Genomic DNA, 21,687 nt, shown 5'->3' with positions numbered 1-21,687 from the left:
GTGAGGGAGTAGCAGTTCCAGTCTGGGACATGGAAGGGAGTACCAATCTCAGGAGGAAGAGGGAATCTCTGCGGAGGGAATGGGCTGGCACCAATCCCAGTCAAAGTTTCGGTTGAAAGGGGGCTTCCACTGCCAGTCGGATACGGTGTATCTATATATCCATTAGATACTTGGCCAACGTCAACGTCGCGTGTTTTGATAGCTCGCTGATATTTCAGTCAGTAGGAGCGAAAAAAAAATGCAACAATGCAACAAGCAAAGATGCTGGCAAACCAAAAAAAAAGAAATTGTGCCAAAAATGTGCATACCCTTGCAGAGAAGGTATGGTGATTGCTACCATACTTTGGCAATGCAAAGAAGGAGGGATCTTTCATCTACAAAATATAGATTCAAAGAATCATTTGATTGATAAATCGTTGCAGCCCATTCCCCAATGCAGGCTACGCCCTGGATTTTAAGAAAATCCTTCTCAAGTTAAGACAAGGACAAGACTATAAGACTCTATTTTATATCTGTCATAGTAGCAAATCCTATCTTTGTGAGAAATTTCCATAATTCAAATCTCCAAAAAGTTTGATTAGAATGGCAAGGGTATCCCCAAGCTTCGGCTTTGCCTACTGGTTTTTATTTATTTCTTTAGGAGCTGGTGGCCGGCCAAGAGGTGGCTTCCCACCTCTCGCATCAGCTGCACCTTCTTTGCCGGCTTCGATTCCATGTCGGATGCTCGCCTGGCAACGGAGCCAAGAAATCTTTGATTTTTTTTGCTTAGACAGAAACCTTTTTTGTCTAACCGAAAGCCGAGGAAGCAAAAAAAAAAAAGTTCCATTCCATGCCCGTAATTATGTAAGCGGCGTTCCAAAACTGGCAGCTTATTTATCTTTGTCTCAGTCATGTCAATCAGTCGGTGGCAGCGGCTCAGGCTCAGGCCTAGGCAGTGACTCCGACTCCGTCGCAGTCGCCAGCAACACTGATGCACTGCAGCATCATGTGCACCTTTGACCCGCCAGCAGCTTCAGTCGAGCTGCAGCCCAAGTTTGGTGGGGCGCCGCTCAAGATGCAAATTAGGCGGCTTCAATCTGTATAATAAATGTGGGGGAAAGAGTCTGAAGCTCGGCAATTGGGAATTGAGGATTGGGTTTTCGGATTGAGCATTGGGTTTGGTTGTGGGTGAGGGAGTGGAGTGTCGATGGAGGGTGAGACTTCTAAATGGGCAGAGCATTGTAGTCATGATTGAACTGTACTATATTTGGAGGGAAAAATCTACGGGCTTACGTGCATTGGAAGATTGAATAATTCAAGGATTATTGGAAATGAAAAGTATCCTAGATACATAGATGAGGAAATGAATATCAATATCAATTTTCTATTCTGTAAGGTGACACCTTTTTCCTGTTTTCTATTCTCATGCATAGACCTTTCTAATATATATTTGATTCCAACAACGACAGATATAGATACAGATACATTATACAATTTGGGTTTCCTTTATATCTTCTTATAATCCAACAGCAAATTTAACAGATTCGACTTCATCCTTTCGATCCTTTGAAATACATTCATATATCTGCTATCCACATTGTTCCGATTGTTTCCAATCCATCTGAAGGTATCCTTGTCCCAAACGCATACTTTAATTCGAACAAGCAATATATCTTTATTACCCAGATACTATTTTTAGAGACATTTGCCGACTTGATTCATTTTAGAAAACACACTCTCTCCGAAGTATCTTTTAGTATTAAAAGAAGGCAGCCGTACATCGATTGAGATGATGATGCTGATGCAGATGCTTTGTTGATGATATAACAATTCAATTAAACCAGTTTACAGAATGAGTAGAAGCAGCAAATCCGAGGCAACTGGGCCCCGCGGCTAACACCTTAACGGCAAATTCTTTTATTAGAATTTCATGCAAATAAATATCTTTGGCGACACATCTCACTTTAGCTGAGTAGCCTGTGGCCGCAACTTGTAGGGGATTTGGTTACTCGCTGCCTCTGGCGTTGGCTTTTACTTTTATGAATCCGCTTTTTGCATAATGGATGATCAAGTGGACATTGGGTTGGGTCTGAGTGGAGCTCTCTGACCCATTGCCGGCTTTTGGGCAAGTTCCTGAGGCTGGCTGCAGTTGGCGACAAGTGCCACCAGAGCCAGAGCCAGAGCCAACGCAAGAGTTCGAGCTCGAGTATTGGCCAATACACAGGTGACTGCCCATACAGACACAGCTACAGATACAGATACAGATACATTCAGACAGATCCATGATTGGGGGGCAACTGGTTGAGATGCGCTCAAAAAATGACTTCAATCCGTTTGGATGGTCGTCTCTGGTTTTGGTCTCTCTCGAGGGGATCTGGAGGGGGATCGGTGGGGATCTGTGGGGTGCCATGAAATGTCCAAGATGGCCTTCGATGATTTTTGCAGCGATTAAAAACCGATGACGATGTCTCGTGGTTTACTTAGCATTCAAAGTGGCGCAAAGAGATTTATACGAATTGTTGCGACAATTTCAACTTTTTTTACTCGATTTTGTTGTTGTTGGATATGGCTTTGAGTCATTCATTCAATTGAAATTCTTGAACACAATCTTGTTATTGTCTTTTAATGATGTTGTGGCTGTTGTTGTTGTCCATCTTGATAGTTGAGGAGCCAAACACTTTCGATGTTTAACTCTGACTGACCTTTTGCCATGGATAGTTCTATATACACTATGTATCTGTATCTACATCTCCATCGCCATCACCATCTGTATCTGCAACTTGTACGAGTATTGAGACACTGCTGACACAGTTTCGCTTACGTTTAATTGTACGGATTTATAGGATTTTAATAGTTACACCGTGTGTGTGCTTTTTAGCACTGGCATCGCAGCCGATGTCTGCCGATGGCCAAGAATTGCCCAAAGATTCCATATAACTTGATTTATACGACCAACACTTAACTGGCTATTGGCCCCACCAAAGACCACAGAGTGGGGGCTGGGGGCTGGGGGCTGGCTGGTTTAGTGGGTGCCATAATTGATTCGCCAAGAGTCTCGTCTCTCTCAGCCTCCGATGATCGTGCTTGGGTGGTTTCATTATCGTGTGGCTTTATATATATTTGTGGGTGGGGATCTACTAATTAGACATGCCTTCAGGGCGTTTGGGAATAGCTGTTGGGTGTTTGATGGAGTGTTAGGCATGAAGAAACATTCCATATTCCCTTCATGGATAGATAATCAGCTGATTCCCAGAAATGACCCACTAATGATTTGATTTTCATATTCACTTGATGTCGAAAGTCAAGTTCCTTAGGCAAATGATTCAAGACTTTTTGCTGTTGCTCCCACATTCACAATGTTTTTGGTACACACCCTTTTTGTGTGCCACAAGAAGCCAGAAACAATGCCACCGAAGACAGACAGATGGACAGACAGAGGCTAGGGCTGTTCCCAGATCAATATGAAATATCATTCGCCCCAATATGGCCTTGGGTCATTTAGAAAGCAATTCATCGAAGATGAAGCTCGGCATCGAATCGCAAACAAAGAAAATAAAAATAGAAATAAAAAAAAAACAGATTCCCGAATAAAACTACCGTCGGCTACTGCCAAAAAAGCTACCGGGAAGAGTGCGCGATAAACATTGAAGATTGCCCATTTTAGACCATTGTGTTTGTTTGATGGCCCCAAAGCAAAATTTACAACCGCAGAAAAAACGATACGAGTATCTGTAAAAAAATTGCAAATTCGGGTTGGGTTTTGGGGTTTTTCTTCTTCCAGTGGATGCATTTTTCGTACATCTTCTTCCCTGAAAAATTGCAGTTTTCTAATTGTTTTATTTGGTTTTTCCTTTGGAGCGAGGGGGATTTTCATCTCTCGGCCTCCTTCTGCGAGACGAGGCATCGTTAACAAATTTATTATAATGGAGAGAGAGAGAGAGAAATCCCCAAAAAAAAGATACACAATTCCTCCCCAGAGTCGCTCTGGGGCTCTGCCTCTTCTCGTGTCTTCTTGGCCCATTGCATAAGTTTGCTAATTTTTTTTTGTTTTTCCAACAGAGTCTGTTTTTTTATATAATATCGTTAATACATATTATTTTGCAAGGCTTTTGTTCATGCTCCGGGTAGAGTCTTGTACTTTGAACTGCGAACTCCATTGGCCAGAGTTGGCAGAGTCTTGGCTGGGGCTTGCTTTTGGCCAATGGCCTGATCAATGGATGGACTTGGACATGTAGGCATCTGCCGAAATTGACAGACTGAATGCTGGGAGGGTGCCGGGGTACACTCGTCTTGTGCAGTGACCCAAAGAAATGGTAATGCGAGTCTGGATCGTCTTCTTCTTGGTTCGGTTGGGTCAGAGGGAACCCATACCCATACCGTATAGCCGTGGCACGGCCTGGCCACTCAGTCATTGAGTCAGTGGGTGCAACACAAGCCACAGCCACAGCCAGACTTCGTGTGAAGATCTGTGAGAAGTATACAAATGGGTTTCAGGTTCGGTTCACTACAGTTTTTTTTTTTTTTGTTTTTTTTTTGGACTGTGGGCACCAAAGGAGTTTACTCCTCATTTTGTTGCAGGTTTTCGTTCGCGACTGCGCGGCGGCAGCGGCGGCTTCGATGGTATCGCCTTTGAAATCCACGACAGCGACAAAAGTCGCAGTGGAAGACGACGACGACGACGACGACGTTTGGCCTAATAGACATAGAGGAGTCCCCAGTCTCCCCCTGCTTGTTTTTTTTGGGTATAGTCTCTTCCTGCAGTACCTTTGATGATGATGATGATGTTGTTGTTGTTGGGGAGGCGGCGGATGATGATGATGATGATGATGAGGAGGAGGCCGTTCGTCTGGAGACTAGACTTTCACTATTAATTGTCGATTTTCATCAATTGTTGTTGTTCATTGTAGTTGCACTCGGATACGGCGGATGGGCTGATGCGGCAATGCTTAATGGCCAATGGGTAATGGGTAATGGGGTTGGTATTTAAAGTTGAGCAGAAAAAAGCAGACTCCGAAAACTGTAGAAGGAGAAGAAAAACCCAATTTCTGTAACCGTCCTCGAATCGAAAATTTTCATATCGAAATTGGATCTATTACTCAACTCAGGGTTCCTGCCACAGAGAGTGAGAGACAATTTGATTGATTTATGCAATCTCAGACCTTTCCTCCGTCTATTGTCTAGCAGGTCTAGCCTATAGTTAATTGCTCATCCAGCAGAAGATCCGCTCCACTCCGCTCCACTCCATTCTTCTGCGAGTCTGTTATATCATCGGCCAGAGGATGGAGGGGGACACATTTGCATTCAATCCAACATTTGACATAGTTTTGAGATGGCATTCTACAAAGCGATTGAGACGCCGACAATGTCTGAATATTTGTCACTGCCAAAGTGCCAAAGTGCCGACCTGCCTCTGCCATCTCTCATATAGCCATACCCAAAAATGGGGGAAACGGGCCCGGGGCACCCCACAACAGAACCCCAATAGAACAACATTTATGATTAGTTTTTTTTCCATATGGAAGTTGGCTTGAGGTTGCCAAATGCAGCGCTTAATCATCTATAAGGCAAGTTATGCCTTTTCGATTTGTCGCCGGTGGAAACTTGAAATTCTGGTAGAGTCGGAGAACGTTTTCTAGAGTGTGTGGAAGATGTTACAAGTAATTTACTGGCTCTTTTTTCGCTTGTGGGTCAAATCTAAGGGGGCTAGGTAATTTAAGAATTTGAAAAATGTAATTGCGATAACGAGTGATCATGAAAGATCTAGAGATAAGTTAAAAGCTAAGATAGAAGCAAGTTTTTAACCACTTTAGATATTTTTTGTTCTATATAATTTTTTTTAAATAATTAAAATTTTTGAATCAGTTAAGAAGCCATTTTATATGTAATTAAATTCTGATGTTTATCCCTTTATCGAGGATCGTTATCCTATTACCTTAAGAAAAAGTTTACTTTTACACAGATTTTGTACATGCTGATTATTTTGAAAAACGTTCGACCAATTATTGTACTATATGTAATCTTTTTATGGCCAAATAATTGGTTTTCTTTGCAAAAGAAAATTGTTCAATTGGTTGAAAGATGATTAATGGTTTGACCAACATCATGTAGAGCCATAATATCTCATTTTGTTAAAGAGTTAAATGGGAAGTTGTTATATTTTAAGTGAAATTTGTTTATCTTGTCTTAAACTTGGGGAATCCATTGAAATACAGGCATTTAGTGGATTTATTGATAGTTTTTTGATGGAGAGAAAAGCAGATTCCCAAAAATATCCTAAAATTTCAATAATTTTATATTTTTTTCGTTCCCATAAAAGAGGACAAATCTCTCAAGCATAAATTTGTGCAATATTTCAATACTCTGAAATGCACCTATCATGAATATTTATAAATTGTATATACACACATTTATCTATATTTTTTTTCATATTTTTTTTACGACTGCCCTCCATGAACTGCGTCCACGTTTTTCTCGGTTTTTGTGTTGTTTGTTGCTGGTTTTTCGGTGTTTGTTGGGTCTACGACAACTGACACGACAGCCAAACAGCAACCAAAATCATTTATTAATTTGTCAAATTCAAGCCAAGAGACACACGTTAGGAAATCCACAATCCACAATCTGGTGGTGGGCCATGATTATTATTTTTCAGTTTTTTTAGTTGTTTCTTTACGTCTTTTTGTCGGGCTATAACTAATTCTTGCAGATAAAAAGTGTCAAAAGAGTCAGACGGCCAAGAAGTCAACTAAAGTCGGGGGTAAAAAATCAGTGAAAAATAACTAAATACACAGCAAAAGTTGATTAGTGAGAAATATTGTAGGTATACAATATACTCGTATGTAGATATTCGCCATGTGTGAAAAATAGTTTTGTTGAAGTTTGGCTATAATTATGGGTTGGCTTAATTAATGGGTTTGATGACAGTTTATTACTTGGTGGAGATATGTATATGCGGACTTGCAGAGGAAAATTTGTATACAAACCATACATAAATATGGAGGATAAAGACAATTTATAGAAGAATAGTTATAAGATGGAATGTGTAATTTTGCTCCCTTTTTGTTTCCCTTTGTTACCTTTTGCTCCCAATTGCAATCCTCATACATATCTCCCTTTCTATTATCGTTACAAGAGAATACTCTTCAATTATTCTTCAATTTTTCAATAATTTCGTTTCACAAAATTATGCAAATTATGAAAAATGATTTCACAAAGCCACAAAACGAACCGCGCTGCCACACAGATTCGATGAGGATTTTGCAATGCGAATAAGCCAAAATATTTATTATAATCAAAAAAACAACAAAAACAAAAAAAGCAGCGAACACCCGCAACGTGGCAGGGAACAACGCGATGCCCCGGCCGAGCCAATGGGGCAGCCAACCCAGAGCCAGGGAACGTGCAACAACGGACAACACAATTTATTACATTTTATGTGCCGCATTAACCGAGAGATGGAGATGTGATCCTCGTTTCGTTTAGGTTGCTTTTTACTGGGGGGTTGGGGTGAGTTTTTTGTTGTTGTTTTTTTTGGCAACATCTTCGTTTCTTGGTTGCAACGTGAGCTTGCCTCATGCTAACCCCGCGCGACACAATGGGGAGGTGTCGTGGCAGGCATCGCTCCCCCACTCCCTATACGTCTATATATTTATATATGTGGACAGTCGGTGGAGTTTTGAGCATTTCTAATTAAGACATTCGATACGGAGGAGGCTTGCGTGTGGAACGCAAGACAATTGGGCAACGAACGGCAGCAGCAGAAACAGCGGCAACAGTGGCAACAGCAGCTTATGAATCTTCTCATATCTGAGACAGTAGTCATGGCAGATATATTTCTGTGGCATTTCACCAACCATTTAGCATTAAGCGCACCCCAGAGACACCCGCCGCAATGGCATTCACGCCTGCTTGACTTCGAAAGTATTCTAAATTGCTAAAGACCTTTTCCTTTTGTATCCTTGTTGCAGGTGCAGCAACAGCAACAGCAACAGCAGGAGCAGCAGTAACCGCAGGAGGAGCCACATCAGCAGCCAGTCAGCCCCGCAAGTCGAAACTCCTCGTCGAGCGGAAAGTCGGGAAAACTGACAGCAACACTGACAGCGCAACAGAAACTACAGAAGCTCCGGCTACGACAGCAACATCTGCAACATCAACAGCAGGCGCAGCAACAACAACAACAGCAACAACAGGGGGAACAACAGCGAGTGCAACTGCAACAACAGCAGCAGCAATCCATACAACAAAAATCAGCCAAGTGAGGCTTAATAACCCAGCGACAACAAGCATGTTACTTTTGCAACCCAATGTAAGATCGTCATATATAAAATATAATTATACATATACTCCAGGGATATCATGGGAAAAAGTCATAACTATTCATGGTAGGATCATCTGGAAAAGAAAACAATATTTAAATTTATTTACACTCCCAGAAACTCCATAAATATTGCCAATTTCCAATCCTCATATCCCGCTGTGATATCTATTTGAAAAAAAAAAGAAAACATCCTGAGCATAAAGTGTGCAAAAATGGTATGCAAATTGCCCATGTCCATATGCATAGCCAAATTCAAATCCAAAGATGAATGGAAATGCTAATTGCCAGCTGCGAAGAGTTAAGTGGAGTCAAGTTGTCTTTACTCATAACACACCCCAAAGGCAGCCCAAAGCCAGCCACAACACCAAGCAAACAATTAGATGTCTATTGTTAGGAGAAATATGTGTTTGGAAAACATTTTGGCCAGACCATAACCAATTGGGAAAACATTCTAAAGAGTTGTTCAGTGCTATCCTAAGGGTGGCTCAGGGCATAGAACCAATGGCAGTTGCTCAAGGAATTGCGCATGTCCTGAGGGAAAGTTAGACTCCACCAATCCATACGAGCATACCCATATCCATAGCCTATTCCGTTAGCTATCTGGCTGCGATTCATTCAGTTACTAATTTAGTCGGCTGTGGACTGTCTTTCGTTGCAGAGCTCCTTTAGTTCACTGTCGCCCTTTGATAATTTCTCCTCGCAATCCGCGACGACGACCACAACGTCGTCGGTAACCGCAGCAGCAGCTGGACACCATCATCTTCAGCAGCAGCAGCAGCAACATCATCATCTCCAACAGCAACATCTGCAACATCAGCAGCAGCAACAGCAGCAGCAGCAGCAACAACATCATCATCAGCAGATCCTAAACTCCCAACAACACCTGCTAAAGACCGAGTCACTGCTCTCCCATGAGGAGGATCAGTTGATCAGCAACCTGAACGACGTGGCCGGATCGCACAGTGAGCTCTTCTCGGATCTCTTCTTCCCCTCGGACTCGAACAACTCGCTGCTCTCGCCGACGACCAGCGGCTATCCGGATAATCCATCTGGCGAGGATCTCACCAGCTCCATCGAGAACCTCACCAAGCTCACGTGTCTGCGGGACAAGCGGCTCTCCTCCATTCCCGAGCAGCAGCTCAGCTCCGAGCAGGAGCAGCAGCTCTGCCTGCTCAGCCTTCGGTCCAGCAGTGATCCAGCCATAGCCCTCCACGCCCAACAGCAGCAGCAGCAGCAGCAGCAACAGCCCCAGCAGCAGCAGCAACAGGAGCAACAGCGGCAACCCGGTTCCGGCCAAATCCAGCTGATCTCGCCCATCGGTGGCCCTCTGTCCTGCGGCAGCAGCCTGCCCAGCTTCCAGGAGACCTACTCCCTAAAGTACACCAGTAGCAGCGGCAGCAGTCCCCAGCAGGCCTCCTCCTCCTCGACGGCGGCTGCCACGCCAACCGATCAGGTCCTGACCCTCAAAATGGACGAGGACTGCTTCCCCCTGACCAGTGCCGCCGACGTTATGTCCGGGTGGAATGCCAGCCCGGCTCCAGCTCCCGCCCAGCTCCAGCAGCTCCATACGCTCCAGACACAGTCCCAGTCCCAGTCCCAGATGTCGCACTCACATCCGCATCCCAACAGCAGCAGCAGTGGCAGCAACAACAACAACAACGGCGGCAGCAGTGGCTACAACTACCACGGACACTTCAATGCCGTCAATGCCAGCGCCAATCTCTCGCCCAGCTCCTCGGCCAGCTCCCTCTACGAGTACAATGGTGTCTCCGCTTCCGATAATTTCTACGGACAGCAGCAACAGCAGCCAAACTATCATGTAAGTAAACCATATAACTAGACTGAAAGTAAGCCCTCAATTCCATGATATGTTCGGTCCTAAATTTACCTAAGCTCATCAGAAAGAAATATTATTAGGGTTCTATGACAATCTATCGAGATAGATGCATATTTATACCTATAGTATGAAAAGTATAGTAATGAAAACGATCCAATTCGATCCCATAAGACAAGTACAATTCAATTTTCTTCGAAAGTAAATCCAAAGTGAACAAAGGCCACATTTTATTTTCGTATTCCTTCAAAATCTATAGATCTTCAATACAATTTCTAAGCATGTATCGCTCATATCATATCTTTTATCCCCAATCTTTAACCCCCAGAACTACAATTCCCATAATGGAGAACGCTACTCGTTGCCCACCTTTCCCACCATCTCGGAACTGGCGGCGGCCACAGCTGCTGTGGAGGCGGCGGCAGCAGCCTCCATTTCTGCTTCAGTGGGGCCGACGCCAGTGCGTCGATCCTCGTTGCCTGTGCAGCGGACAGTCTCACCCGCCGGTACCTCCGCCCAGAGCCCCAAGCTGGCCAAGATCACGCTGGGTCAGCGGCATCACGCCCATGCCCATGCCCACGCCCATCCTCTGCAGTTGAGTTCGGCGCCCAATTCGTCGGCCAGTTCTCCGGCAAGTGCCGCAGGGGCAGATCTCCAGGCGGGACGACTGCTGCAAGCGGCCTCCCAGCTGTGCGCCGTCTGCGGGGACACCGCCGCCTGTCAGCACTATGGCGTGCGGACCTGCGAGGGCTGCAAGGGATTCTTCAAGCGGACGGTGCAGAAGGGCTCCAAGTACGTCTGCTTGGCGGACAAGATGTGCCCGGTGGACAAGCGGAGACGCAATCGATGTCAGTTCTGTCGCTTCCAGAAGTGTCTGGTCGTTGGCATGGTCAAGGAAGTGGTTCGCACGGACTCCCTCAAAGGACGCCGCGGTCGTCTGCCCTCAAAGCCGAAATCGCCACAGGAGTCGCCGCCATCCCCACCCATTTCCCTGATAACGGCTCTGGTGAGGAGCCATGTGGACACCACGCCCGATCCCTCGTGCCTGGACTACACCCATTACGAGGAGCCGTCGATGAGCGAGGCGGACAAGGTGCAGCAGTTCTATCATCTGCTTACCAGTTCGGTGGATGTGATCAAACAGTTTGCGGAGAAGATACCCGGCTACTTGGATCTCACGCCGGAGGATCAGGAGCTGCTCTTCCAGTCGGCCTCCCTGGAGCTGTTCGTCCTGCGTCTGTCCTATCGCGCCCGCAGCGACGACACCAAGATGATCTTCTGCAACGGCACCGTGCTCCATCGCAGTCAGTGCCAGCGATCTTTCGGCGAGTGGCTGAACGACATCATGGACTTTAGTCGGAGTCTTCACAGCCTGGAGATTGACATATCAGCTTTTGCCTGTCTCTGTGCCCTCACGCTGATCACAGGTAGGCATCCACTCATCCACTCAATCCCAAAGAGAATCGTCCTTTACTGAAATATATCTTCCTTGATACCCCTTTAGAGCGGCATGGCCTGCGTGAGCCGAAGAAGGTGGAGCAGCTGCAGATGAAGATCATTGGTAGTCTGCGCGATCATGTCACCTACAATGCCGAGGCCCAGAAGAAGCAGCACTACTTCAGCCGCCTTCTGGGGAAACTTCCGGAGCTGCGATCCCTCAGCGTTCAGGGATTGCAGCGCATCTTCTATCTGAAGCTGGAGGATCTGGTGCCAGCGCCAGCCCTCATCGAGAACATGTTCGTCACCACATTGCCCTTCTAGGCAGTCCAAATCCACATCACAACATTGCTTCCTTCAACCTAGACCTAAGTTAGACCCACTAAGAACTAGGTAATCCATAACTAGCTTTAGTAGAAACCCCAATAAAAAAATCGAAGAAAAGAAAAAAAAAAAAAAAACAAACAAAAAACCCAGTGAGTGCAAGTATGCAGCAGACCCAGGCCATATCTATAGTTCGAGGATACATGGTTAGACAGCCATCATCCCCTTCGGATAATTACGAACATGAATATTTGAAAGAGTTTCGTACGGAGCGGAGTGTATTGCTGGCTCCTTCGTGACTTGTCAGCGCCCAAAGGAAATTACAACTTGTTGACGTTAATTGTTCAAATTGTTTAATTTCAACTGTCAAAATCAATAGGCATGCACGCACAAGACCCACGGACTTCAATGGCTTCAATGGCAAACACTTTCACAGCACAACCCTTCCGACTCAGCTCTGAGCTTGCTCAACATTCATTGTTAACCGACCGACAAATCGACAAACGGACACACGGACTGGACAGTACACTCTTTTGCCTTTGTTTTTGCTACCTTCTAGTCAATTGTTTTAAGCGTTACAAAACCACAATTAGAGCTATGCGATTATTATTTGTAGGATATATAGATGAGCCCTTAGAAAGGTCCCTCCAGAATAAGTGAAAATAATACTAAATAATAGTTGAATGGCCATAAATTTGAGACATTGAACAATTCTCACAAAATTCAAAAACCAATAACCATGTTTTGCTTTCTTAATGTTTTCCTCTTTTAGGATAGAACATCCAGTTTGTGAAAATCAACTATCAGATCATATCATAGAAATGCCATGCTTGCCCTCTAGCTAAGATAATTCCCATCCATTACCCTAACCAAGTATTTCTGTAAAATCTAGAATAAGTATAACCCAAATTTAGGCTTACGGTTTAGATATATAGGATAGCACTAGGTATACTTTGGTTCAAGTTATGTATCAACAATGCACTCAATCAGTGCACAATGAGAGTTTAAGTACCTTTTTGTGATGATTGTGTCTGACACAGAGAGTTGTTGCACACAAACACACACAAATCTAGCCGATAAGAATGGATATATCTGTTAATCTCTAGAATATAACATAACCTAAGTATTTCGGTAGCGTAGCCCAAAACCCATATGTGTATAGTGTGTACGTTCCAAACGAGAAACGAGAAAAAAAAAACATAAAAAAACCTTATTTAATCTTAGCCACTCCAACTGAGTTCTCAAAGAAAAGGCAAATGGATCGATCGATCCGTTTGCCACTCTCTCTATATGTGTGTTATTTCGATAGGAAACCCCCTCTATGTGATTTTGTGATAGATTGGCATTGAACTCAACTCTGAATACATATATAGTATGTCTATGTCTATAATACATATACAATACATGCATAAATATATATATTTTTATGTCTAACTTTTGTATGGTTTATTTTATACGTACAACTTTTCTTTGATAACAACAAAAACAAAACAAAAAATAAAGATCGTTAGCTAGCAAAAAATATTTAATAGTATATTTCGAGGAAATTTCAAAGTACAGCCTTTAGCAACTTTCCAATTAATGTTTGTATTAAAGGAAAACATTTTCTATGTGTAAAATTCAAGACTTTTATAGAACTAAAATGTTAACTGAAAAAAGGAAAAAAGAAATTGTTTGAATATGAGCAACATACATATCTCTTCAAGCTTTCGAGTGCACAAAACAGAACCGTTAAGTGTTATTATTATCTATATAATTTATACGAAACGAAACCGATTGGCATGCCTATATAAAATATACATTTTAGATAGATCATTAATAAATTATTACAGTACATGTAGCACAAGAGACAGATGTTCGATGATGTTCAGACAAGTAGATTTTGTACCATCTTTAAGAAGAACTTAGGCCAAGATAAACTAAGAATAAAAACAATGATCTGCATGCGGCTAAGCTGAAGCTATAAACTTACATATACATATATATATTATATACATTTACATCACTGATCAAGTTGAAAAATTTAGAAATTTAGAGCAATAATTCATAAGCAGACGGCACTTTGAATAAACTATAACTAAAGCTAAAACTACAAACTAAACTTGTAACGGTTAGGAACGGGAATAAAACAGGACAAAAACACAGGAACAAGTTGACAGGTGACCAATACAGTTTGAAAGCGATGTAAGTTAGGTTCGGGTTCGAAACCCTCAAAACGATGCCATTTTATAGCCGTTACAACAATGTATATCAATCATGCACCACAGACACACTTACATATAATAACATATATATGATATATAATAGTCATAAGGAACCTACTTTGTACCTACACAAAACATACAATACATATATTTTGAATAGAAAGAAAAAACAACAACTTTTACCAGTTACTTCTGGCACAAATGCGACATATATACATACTATATAGCCATAACCGGAAAATACAAATACATATTTTTTGGGTTCATTGTTCTTTTTGTAATTTTATATATACATACGCATACATATGGGACTACTATATGTGAATGTCATGTGTGGATTCATATTTTTGAGATAAAGTTACAAAAGAGAAAACCAAAAGAAGAAAAAAATGGCAACCAACCGTAAAACGTGAAATTTTTCGATGAACCGATTTTAAAAGAAAACTTTTTAAACATACTATGAAAATGATATACATATATACACCTACACACTATATATTTTGAAATATATATACATATATATTTTACTATAAAAGAGTTCAGATTTAGACTAGGAGCAGCGCCTCAAGCTTTATATAAAAAACAAATTGGCACAAATTAAATTTAAAGCATTAGTTAGATGTTTTTCGAAAGATAATATTATACATAATGCGTCTATTGGTGCAGATCAGACTATATATCCACAAAACACACCCTCAGATAGAGATTCACCCACACCACACAACACACAACAGAGATAGTAACTTAAGCTATATTCAACCTATTTGTGCGCCTACTACTAGCAAAGACCGGTACCAGAAGAAATACCTAAAGATGCTATAAGTATACATATAGTGTAACAGTTATTTTATGCTATATAGATGAGTACAGAGAAGCGTTATGGTTATGTAGCCCGTTGTGTAATTTTATTCTAATTTGTACGTTTCATTTAACTCTTAAATATCGGAAACAATATGCATATGAATGTTATGGTATAGATACATATGTATATAGTATATAATATATATTTATATATAGGTAAATATGTATGTATGTATGTATTTATGTATCGGGCAATTCAATTAACTCTTCAATTCAATACAAAGCAAAGCAAATCATTTCATTTCGAATTAAATTTATATTTAAATACAGATGTAAGCCTAAACATAAAAACATGAAACGTTTTTTCTATATCAGTCTTTTAAACAAATTAGTTATACAAACCAAAACGTATTTACATAAATGTATACAACAAAAATCGTATATTCTAATTGGTTTGAAATAAAAACTAAATCAATTTATTTTTTTCCGAGAACGTGTTACAAACAGTTCTCGTGTTGTATCATCTGGGATTCGAATGCTCTTTTGTTATACCCGATACTCAAAATGAGTATTGGGGTATATTAGATTTGTGGTAAAACTGGATGTGTGTAACGTCCAGAAGGAGTCGTTTCCGACCCCATAAAGTATATATATTCTTGATCAGCATCAATAGCCGAGTCGATTGAGCCATGTCTGTATGTCCGTCTGTCCGTCTGTCCGTCAGTCCGTATGTCCGTCTGTCCGTCCCCTTCAGCGCCTAGTGCTCAAAGACTATAAGAGCGAGAGCAACGATGTTTTGGATCCAGACTTCTGTGATATGTCACTGCTACAAAAATATTTCAAAACTTTGCCCCGCCCACTTCCGCCCCCACAAAGTGCGAAAATCTGTGGCATCCACAATTTCGACGATACGAGAAAACTAAAAACGCAGAATCGTAGAAGATGACTATATCTTCTAAAGTGCAAAATCTGAACCAGATCGTATAATTATTATAGCCAGAATCAAGAAAACAATTTCATTTTTTCTCGCCCTGTCTCTCTCTAACACACACGTAGCATAGCCGGCTTTGCTTAGAGTAAAACATTAGCGCCTAGATCTCAGAGACTATAAAAGCTAGAGCAACCAAATTTGGTATCCACACTCCTAATATATCGGACCGAGACGAGTTTGTTTCAAAATTTCGCCACACCCCCTTCCGCCCCCGCAAAGGATGAAAATCTGGGGATATTCACAAATCTCAGAGACTATTAAGGGTAGAGTAACCAAATTTGGTATCCGCACTCCTGTTAGATCTCACTATAAAACGAATATCTCAAAATTTCGCCCCACCCCCTTCCGCCCCCACAAAGGACGAAAATCTGTTGCATCCACAATATTGAAAATACGAGAAAACTAAAAACGCAGAATCATAGATAATGATCATATATATCAGATTGCTGAATCTGGATCAGATCAGATCATTTTTATAGCCAAAAGGAACAAATCAATTTGCAGTGGCTACGCAGCGCCCGACGTCACGCTCAGACTGATTTTCTGTCTCTCTCGCACGCACTCCTTGTCGTGTCGTTTAATATTAGCGGCGTCTGCCGGAGGAGAGCCATACTGACTTAGTATCGGGTATAACTGTAGAGTTGCGGTCTCCGCAGCAACCCACAACGTTCCGGAAGGGGGTGTGGCGAAATTTGGACACGAAACGGTCAAGGTCCGATATCACAGGAGTGTGGATACCAAATTTGGTTGCTCTGGCTCTTATAGGTTCTGAGATCCTTGAACTCATATTTTGCAATTGGCAAAACCGACCATGAAACCTGTGTGTTAGAGAGAGACAGAGCGAGAAAGAATGAAATTGTTTTCTTGATTCTGGATATAATCATTATACGATCTGGTTCAGATTTTGCACTGTAGAAGATATAGTCATCTTCTACGATTCTGCGTTTTTGGTTTTATCGTATCTTTAAAAATGTGGATGCCACAGATTTTCGTCCTTTGTGGGGGCGGAAGTGGGCGGGCGAAGTTTTGAAATATTTTTGTAGCAGTGACATATCACAGAAGTCTGGATCCAAAACATCGTTGCTCTAGCTCTAATAGTCTAATAGTCTAATAGACGGACAGACGGACGGACGGACGGACGGACAGACAGACATGGCTCAATCGACTCGGCTATTGATGCTGATCAAGAATATATATACTTTATGGGGTCGGAAACGATTCCTTCTGGACGTTACACACATCCAGTTTTACCACAAATATAGTATACCCCAATACTCATTTTGAGTATCGGGTATAAAAAAGTGAAGCTCTTTATACAAGTTAACCACCGACACTGGGCGTGTGCTGACCTAGCATATCAGCGAGGTCCACGACCAGAGTCATAGGTTTGGCGGATGCAGCTGCAGTAATTCAACACCACCCACAAGGCGAAAGTCAAGGCGACGTTGAAGTTCTTGGAACGGCGGCGATCGCTCTGCAGCGAAGGCAGCGCCGCGGCAGCACTGTCCGCGAAGCCGGCTGCAATCATAGATTTTAATTTCATTAATAATTAGTCTTAAGTTTGAATCCAAATAAAGCGCAGCGTATCGCTCGCCTCGATCAATTAATTCTCATTCATAATATTCGGTCAGCTACCGCTAATGAATTCAATAACTATCATAACTCCAATGTTTGATACCACTCAGCTAGCTAACGCTTCTGAGGAATTGTTCACTTAAAATAATCAATAAATACCTAACAACAGCATACTCGTCGTGTTCCGGTGTAATTTAATAATTTATATACACGCGCATATAGACATCAATGGACTCTCGGCAGATGGGACAGCGATCCCGCATGTCCATGTACCTTTGCAGCTGCACTGAGCACTCTGCGCACAGGCATAGATGACGGCAGGGCAGGATCACAATGTTGGTTCGGCGCTCCATGCACACCACACAGCTACTTGGTCGGGCTTCATCGTTGGCCTTGCTAGAACCACTCCGCATTATTCGGTTTAGCTGGCGCTCTGTCCACAGATAAGCGCTCTGCGTTTTCTCTGAGATCTCTGTGCGGGCCCGCTGCAGCTGGTAGTTGAGTAGCAAGTACACGTAGCGCCGGAACATGTAGAGAACCAGCAGCAGCACGACGCCAATCGAGATCCGGAACAAACTGTTAAACAATCTCAGGCAGCGGGCCTGGTTTGAGTGCACCACAAAGGCCAGTATATAGTCCAATATGGTGAGAATTGCCCGCGGTAGCAGCAGAATCACCCAAAGACCAACTTTTCCCAGGTCATCGAGCAGGCCCAAAAGGAACAAGGCACTGGATAGGAGAAAATCTCGGGTATTTATAAGTCCATCACGTGTGCCGCCGTAGAAATAGCCCGCCAAATCCAGGAAGTTGTTGTACAGCAAGTTATAATAGCGTTGGAGCTCGCAGCCAGTGTATATCATCAGATGCCAGGCCCGAGTACTGCCAGCCACCAAACAGTAGCCGAGAAAGTAGCTGCCCCACAGAAAGTAGTACACGCCGGTTACGAACTTATTTATAACATAAGCTAGTGGCCGGAGCAGGGCTTCATCCAGGCAGTTGAAAACTTTGTCCAGAAAGTATAGCATCATTTCATTTCATGAGAAACAAATTACAAAACAAAACGAAGCCAAAACAATGACGCCGGTGCTAAATGAAGATGTGCGGAGAGCGACTGTCAAACTATTGTGAGTAATCGATAATCTTAACGATAGTGTTCAGGGTGATGAAGGCGTGTGAGGTGGGATGCAAGACGTCACAAAACTATTTTTGTATAGTTTATAGTTCTTACATAAGTAAGTGCTAGCTGTCAGGGTAAGTATTTAAATGAAGTGCTATATTCGGGTTTCTTAAGGATAGTATTACAATTGTATTGAAAATGTCGTTTTATCCATTATTTAAATATAAATACGAAAATCGATAGGAATATTATTTAGCTCTGTGGATAGTTAGCGATATATAAGTCGATATAGATGTGGACGATAGTAGGGCGGGCATTCAAATCCATTAACGATTCCAACGATTATAATTATGGATCATCATCTCATTCCCTTAATTTTGTTGAGCACTCCCTTCCCACAGCCGTCCCACGATCATGTACTCCTTGGAGATGTGGTGGCGCACAAATTTGCAGCTAAAACAGTATTGTTAAGTTCTGATTCATTTTTCAAAAGGATGCCTGAATGTGAAATGTTTCGTCTATAAAATTTGAATGAAAATTAATGCAGTAAATACTAAAGCACTCAGGAAATGGTAATATTCTACTCTAATTCACTGGGACTGCAAACAATATTCTAGAAATTAAACAAAAAAGGAACATAGTAGTATTCCATGAGTATACAATCACACGTACATCAGTACATCCTTCACATTGTCAGAATTGATCAATCATTTCCCATAGCCGAGTAGTAAAACACTTTTGCAACGAATCACAAAACATACAATTTACAAAACCGGTGAAATCTGTGCTGAAACACAAAAAAAAAAACTAGTAAAAACAACAGAGAAATTTACACAAAAATTTAGCTTTATCCCTTTTCAACATCTCGAACATCGTGTGAAACGCGAGACAGTGCTGTGAGTGAAGGACTTTTTGAACGAAAGAATACAAAGGAAATTCAAAATGTTCGCAAATTTGTTGCGGGGTTGCCGCCAGCGAGTGGGATGGCGGCCGATGGCACAGCGTTATTTCTGCTTAAATCTGGTCTACAAGGTGAGTGGCTCCACAAGCGATATTCCCAGTTCCCACGCACGTCCTCCTTCTGCGCAGGATGATTACGTTGAGAGGTTGCGGAAGAGCTTCAACGCGGAGGAGCGCGGCAGCAAATTGCTGTTGCCAACGTTCAAGAAGGCCATGCTCTATCCGGACGATCTGGCCATTAGAGATAATGTGGGCGAGTACACCTACTTCCAGCTGTATATGGCGGCCAAGCGACTATCCATACAGATCTCCAATATATGCGGTAGATATTGAACATTGAACCCCTGACCCCTAAAGAGTGGGTCACTCACACCTCAAAGTTTGTTCTTTCAGGCAGCGGCGCTTCGTTGCCTGTCGGACTTTTCTGTGCAAACGATGCCATGTGGATTGTGATGCTGTGGAGCTGCTGGATGTCCGGCCAAGTAGCAGTGCCCCTGCGTACGAGCCCAAGCCTGGAGATGTTGCGTCTCCAGGCAATCGACTGTAAGGCAAAGCTGTTCCTTGGCACTCCCGAAAACGCGAGCATTGTCGACGAACTGGCCCAGACCCTGAAGGCGGCCACCATTGTACTGGACCATGACTTTGTGCCTCCAGTGAAGGAAATCTCCTCCACATCGATGTACGCCCAGCAGCTGGTGGTCAGCGGAGAGTCGGGCGTTCTGATGCCAGAGGCCATGCTGCCCAATGACTTCTACGAGAACAGCATAGCCATGCTGCTGTACAAGTCCACGTCCACGTCCAACGAGAGCCACAGCCCCAAGCCGGTGCTGCTCAGCCACCGCAATGTCGACGCCCAGATCCACTGCCTGATCAACACCTGGCGCCTGGGGCCCAGCGATACCTTGCTGCCGGTCCTGCCGATGGTGCACATGCACATCGCCATTGGGGCAGTGCTAGATGTTGGCGGCAATGTCGTACTCGAGCCGGGCTGCAACGCCAGCAGCATCTGGAATTCGCTGCTGGGCGTCAACCTGTCGAGCAAGAAGCGCTGCACCTGCTTCCTGGCCAAGCCCATCGTGTACAAGCAACTGATTGCCGAATACCAAAAGATGTTCCTCAAGGACGAACACATGGTCGAGTACATTAAGAAGCACTGCAGCGAGAAGATGCGTTTAATGGCCACTGGCTTTGCTCTGTTGCCGGATTCAGTGTTCAATTACTGGCGCGATATCACCGGCCATCACATCTTGGAGTACTACGGCACGCTGGAGACGGGCTTCGTCCTGGGCCATACCATCGAGGAGGGTCCGAAGGAGCTGCCCAAATTGGTTCCCCAAAAAGGTGTCCCCAAGCCAACTGCCAGATTCGTTTCATCCAACTACAAGCCGCGCACGCTAGGTTCTCCTCTCCAGGGGGTCACTGCCCGACTGATGGGTCCAACGGGAGAAGAGATCTTCAAGTGCCAGAGCCATGTCGCTGGCCCTGTGAAAACAGGGCCTTTGAGTGAGGCCTCCAGTATTCCAGTGCGTAATTTTGATCCCGCCAAAGCTGCTGTTCTCGGAGGACTGGAGATTTCCTACAGGCGTCTTTCTGTGGAGGAGCTCCCGGCCGGAATGGAAGTAGAGGAGATCTTCATTCCCACCGGCGACATATGCGCCTACTACAACGACAACTTTCACTTCATTAGCAAGGCGTGCGATGTGATAACCGTCGGCGGTCTCCAGGTCAACGCCTCGGAAGTGAAGAAGGTGCTCCTCTCGCATCCAAAAATCAACGACGTGGCCATACTGGCCATCCCGGATTCGGTGTGGGGCAATCGAATCTGTGTCGTTTGCATTATCTCGCCCGACGTCCAGATTGAGCTGGAGACCATCGAGACATATTGCCAGGAACGCTTGCCGCCCTTCAAGTGTCCCCATGTCGTAAAGCTGCTCGTCGTCAACTAGTTTCGATTCCCAGTGTAGATGTGTATATGGGACACGGCACGGACCAAAAGTTGTGGGAAACAATAATTTTGAAAACATGACATAAAAATTCAAGAAAACTCGAAACAATAATAACAGGAACTGCCATGCAATGATTTTATGTTTAAACTTTGATCTGATTATGAGATTGTCTTTAAGTCAAGTCATTTATAACGTCTGTTGGAAC

The 21,687-nt window shown here is 43.3% G+C and overlaps 3 protein-coding genes across 3 annotated transcripts; 2 read left to right on the top strand and 1 right to left on the bottom strand.

The window, feature by feature from the left end:
- The first annotated feature begins 7,944 nt into the window (after window positions 1-7,944).
- Window positions 7,945-12,051, top strand: LOC108164056 (probable nuclear hormone receptor HR38). The gene is made up of 4 exons (XM_033393400.1): window positions 7,945-8,281; window positions 8,952-10,112; window positions 10,456-11,554; window positions 11,632-12,051. Exons 1-4 carry the CDS (start codon window positions 8,261-8,263, stop codon window positions 11,886-11,888), a joined length of 2,538 nt encoding a protein of 845 aa, XP_033249291.1. The 5' UTR covers window positions 7,945-8,260; the 3' UTR covers window positions 11,889-12,051.
- Window positions 12,052-17,143: 5,092 nt separating this feature from the next.
- Window positions 17,144-18,591, bottom strand: LOC108163391 (mitochondrial ubiquitin ligase activator of NFKB 1). Its single transcript, XM_017298647.2, has 2 exons — window positions 17,619-18,591; window positions 17,144-17,402 (listed from the first exon to the last, which is right to left on the bottom strand). The coding sequence occupies exon 1, from the start codon at window positions 18,485-18,487 to the stop codon at window positions 17,654-17,656; it is 834 nt and encodes a 277-aa protein (XP_017154136.1). The 5' UTR covers window positions 18,488-18,591; the 3' UTR covers window positions 17,144-17,402; window positions 17,619-17,653.
- A 638-nt stretch (window positions 18,592-19,229) lies between these two features.
- On the top strand, window positions 19,230-21,614 carry LOC108163390 (malonate--CoA ligase ACSF3, mitochondrial-like). Its single transcript, XM_017298646.2, has 3 exons — window positions 19,230-19,608; window positions 19,666-19,858; window positions 19,930-21,614. The coding sequence occupies exons 1-3, from the start codon at window positions 19,519-19,521 to the stop codon at window positions 21,480-21,482; spliced, it is 1,836 nt and encodes a 611-aa protein (XP_017154135.1). The 5' UTR covers window positions 19,230-19,518; the 3' UTR covers window positions 21,483-21,614.
- The last annotated feature ends 73 nt before the right edge of the window (window positions 21,615-21,687 follow it).

Source organism: Drosophila miranda, chromosome 4 (assembly GCF_003369915.1).
Source record: "Drosophila miranda strain MSH22 chromosome 4, D.miranda_PacBio2.1, whole genome shotgun sequence".
Classification (NCBI taxonomy): domain Eukaryota; kingdom Metazoa; phylum Arthropoda; class Insecta; order Diptera; family Drosophilidae; genus Drosophila; species Drosophila miranda.
Note: the sequence above shows the minus strand (reverse complement) of the source record. Positions and strands in the feature narration are given on the sequence as shown.

Bases quoted from the DNA above. Each gene is read 5' to 3' on its own strand.
- LOC108164056 (XM_033393400.1), top strand. From the start codon at position 8,261: ATGTTACTTTTGCAACCCAAT. The intron at 8,282-8,951 runs GTAAGATCGTCA...CTTTCGTTGCAG, and splicing joins TGTTACTTTTGCAACCCAAT to AGCTCCTTTAGTTCACTGTC. The intron at 10,113-10,455 runs GTAAGTAAACCA...TTTAACCCCCAG, and splicing joins AACAGCAGCCAAACTATCAT to AACTACAATTCCCATAATGG.
- LOC108163391 (XM_017298647.2), bottom strand. From the start codon at position 18,487: ATGATGCTATACTTTCTGGACAAAGTTTTCAACTGCCTGGATGAAGCC.
- LOC108163390 (XM_017298646.2), top strand. From the start codon at position 19,519: ATGTTCGCAAATTTGTTGCGGGGTTGCCGCCAGCGAGTGGGATGGCGG. The intron at 19,609-19,665 runs GTGAGTGGCTCC...CCTTCTGCGCAG, and splicing joins GCTTAAATCTGGTCTACAAG to GATGATTACGTTGAGAGGTT. The intron at 19,859-19,929 runs GTAGATATTGAA...TTGTTCTTTCAG, and splicing joins ACAGATCTCCAATATATGCG to GCAGCGGCGCTTCGTTGCCT.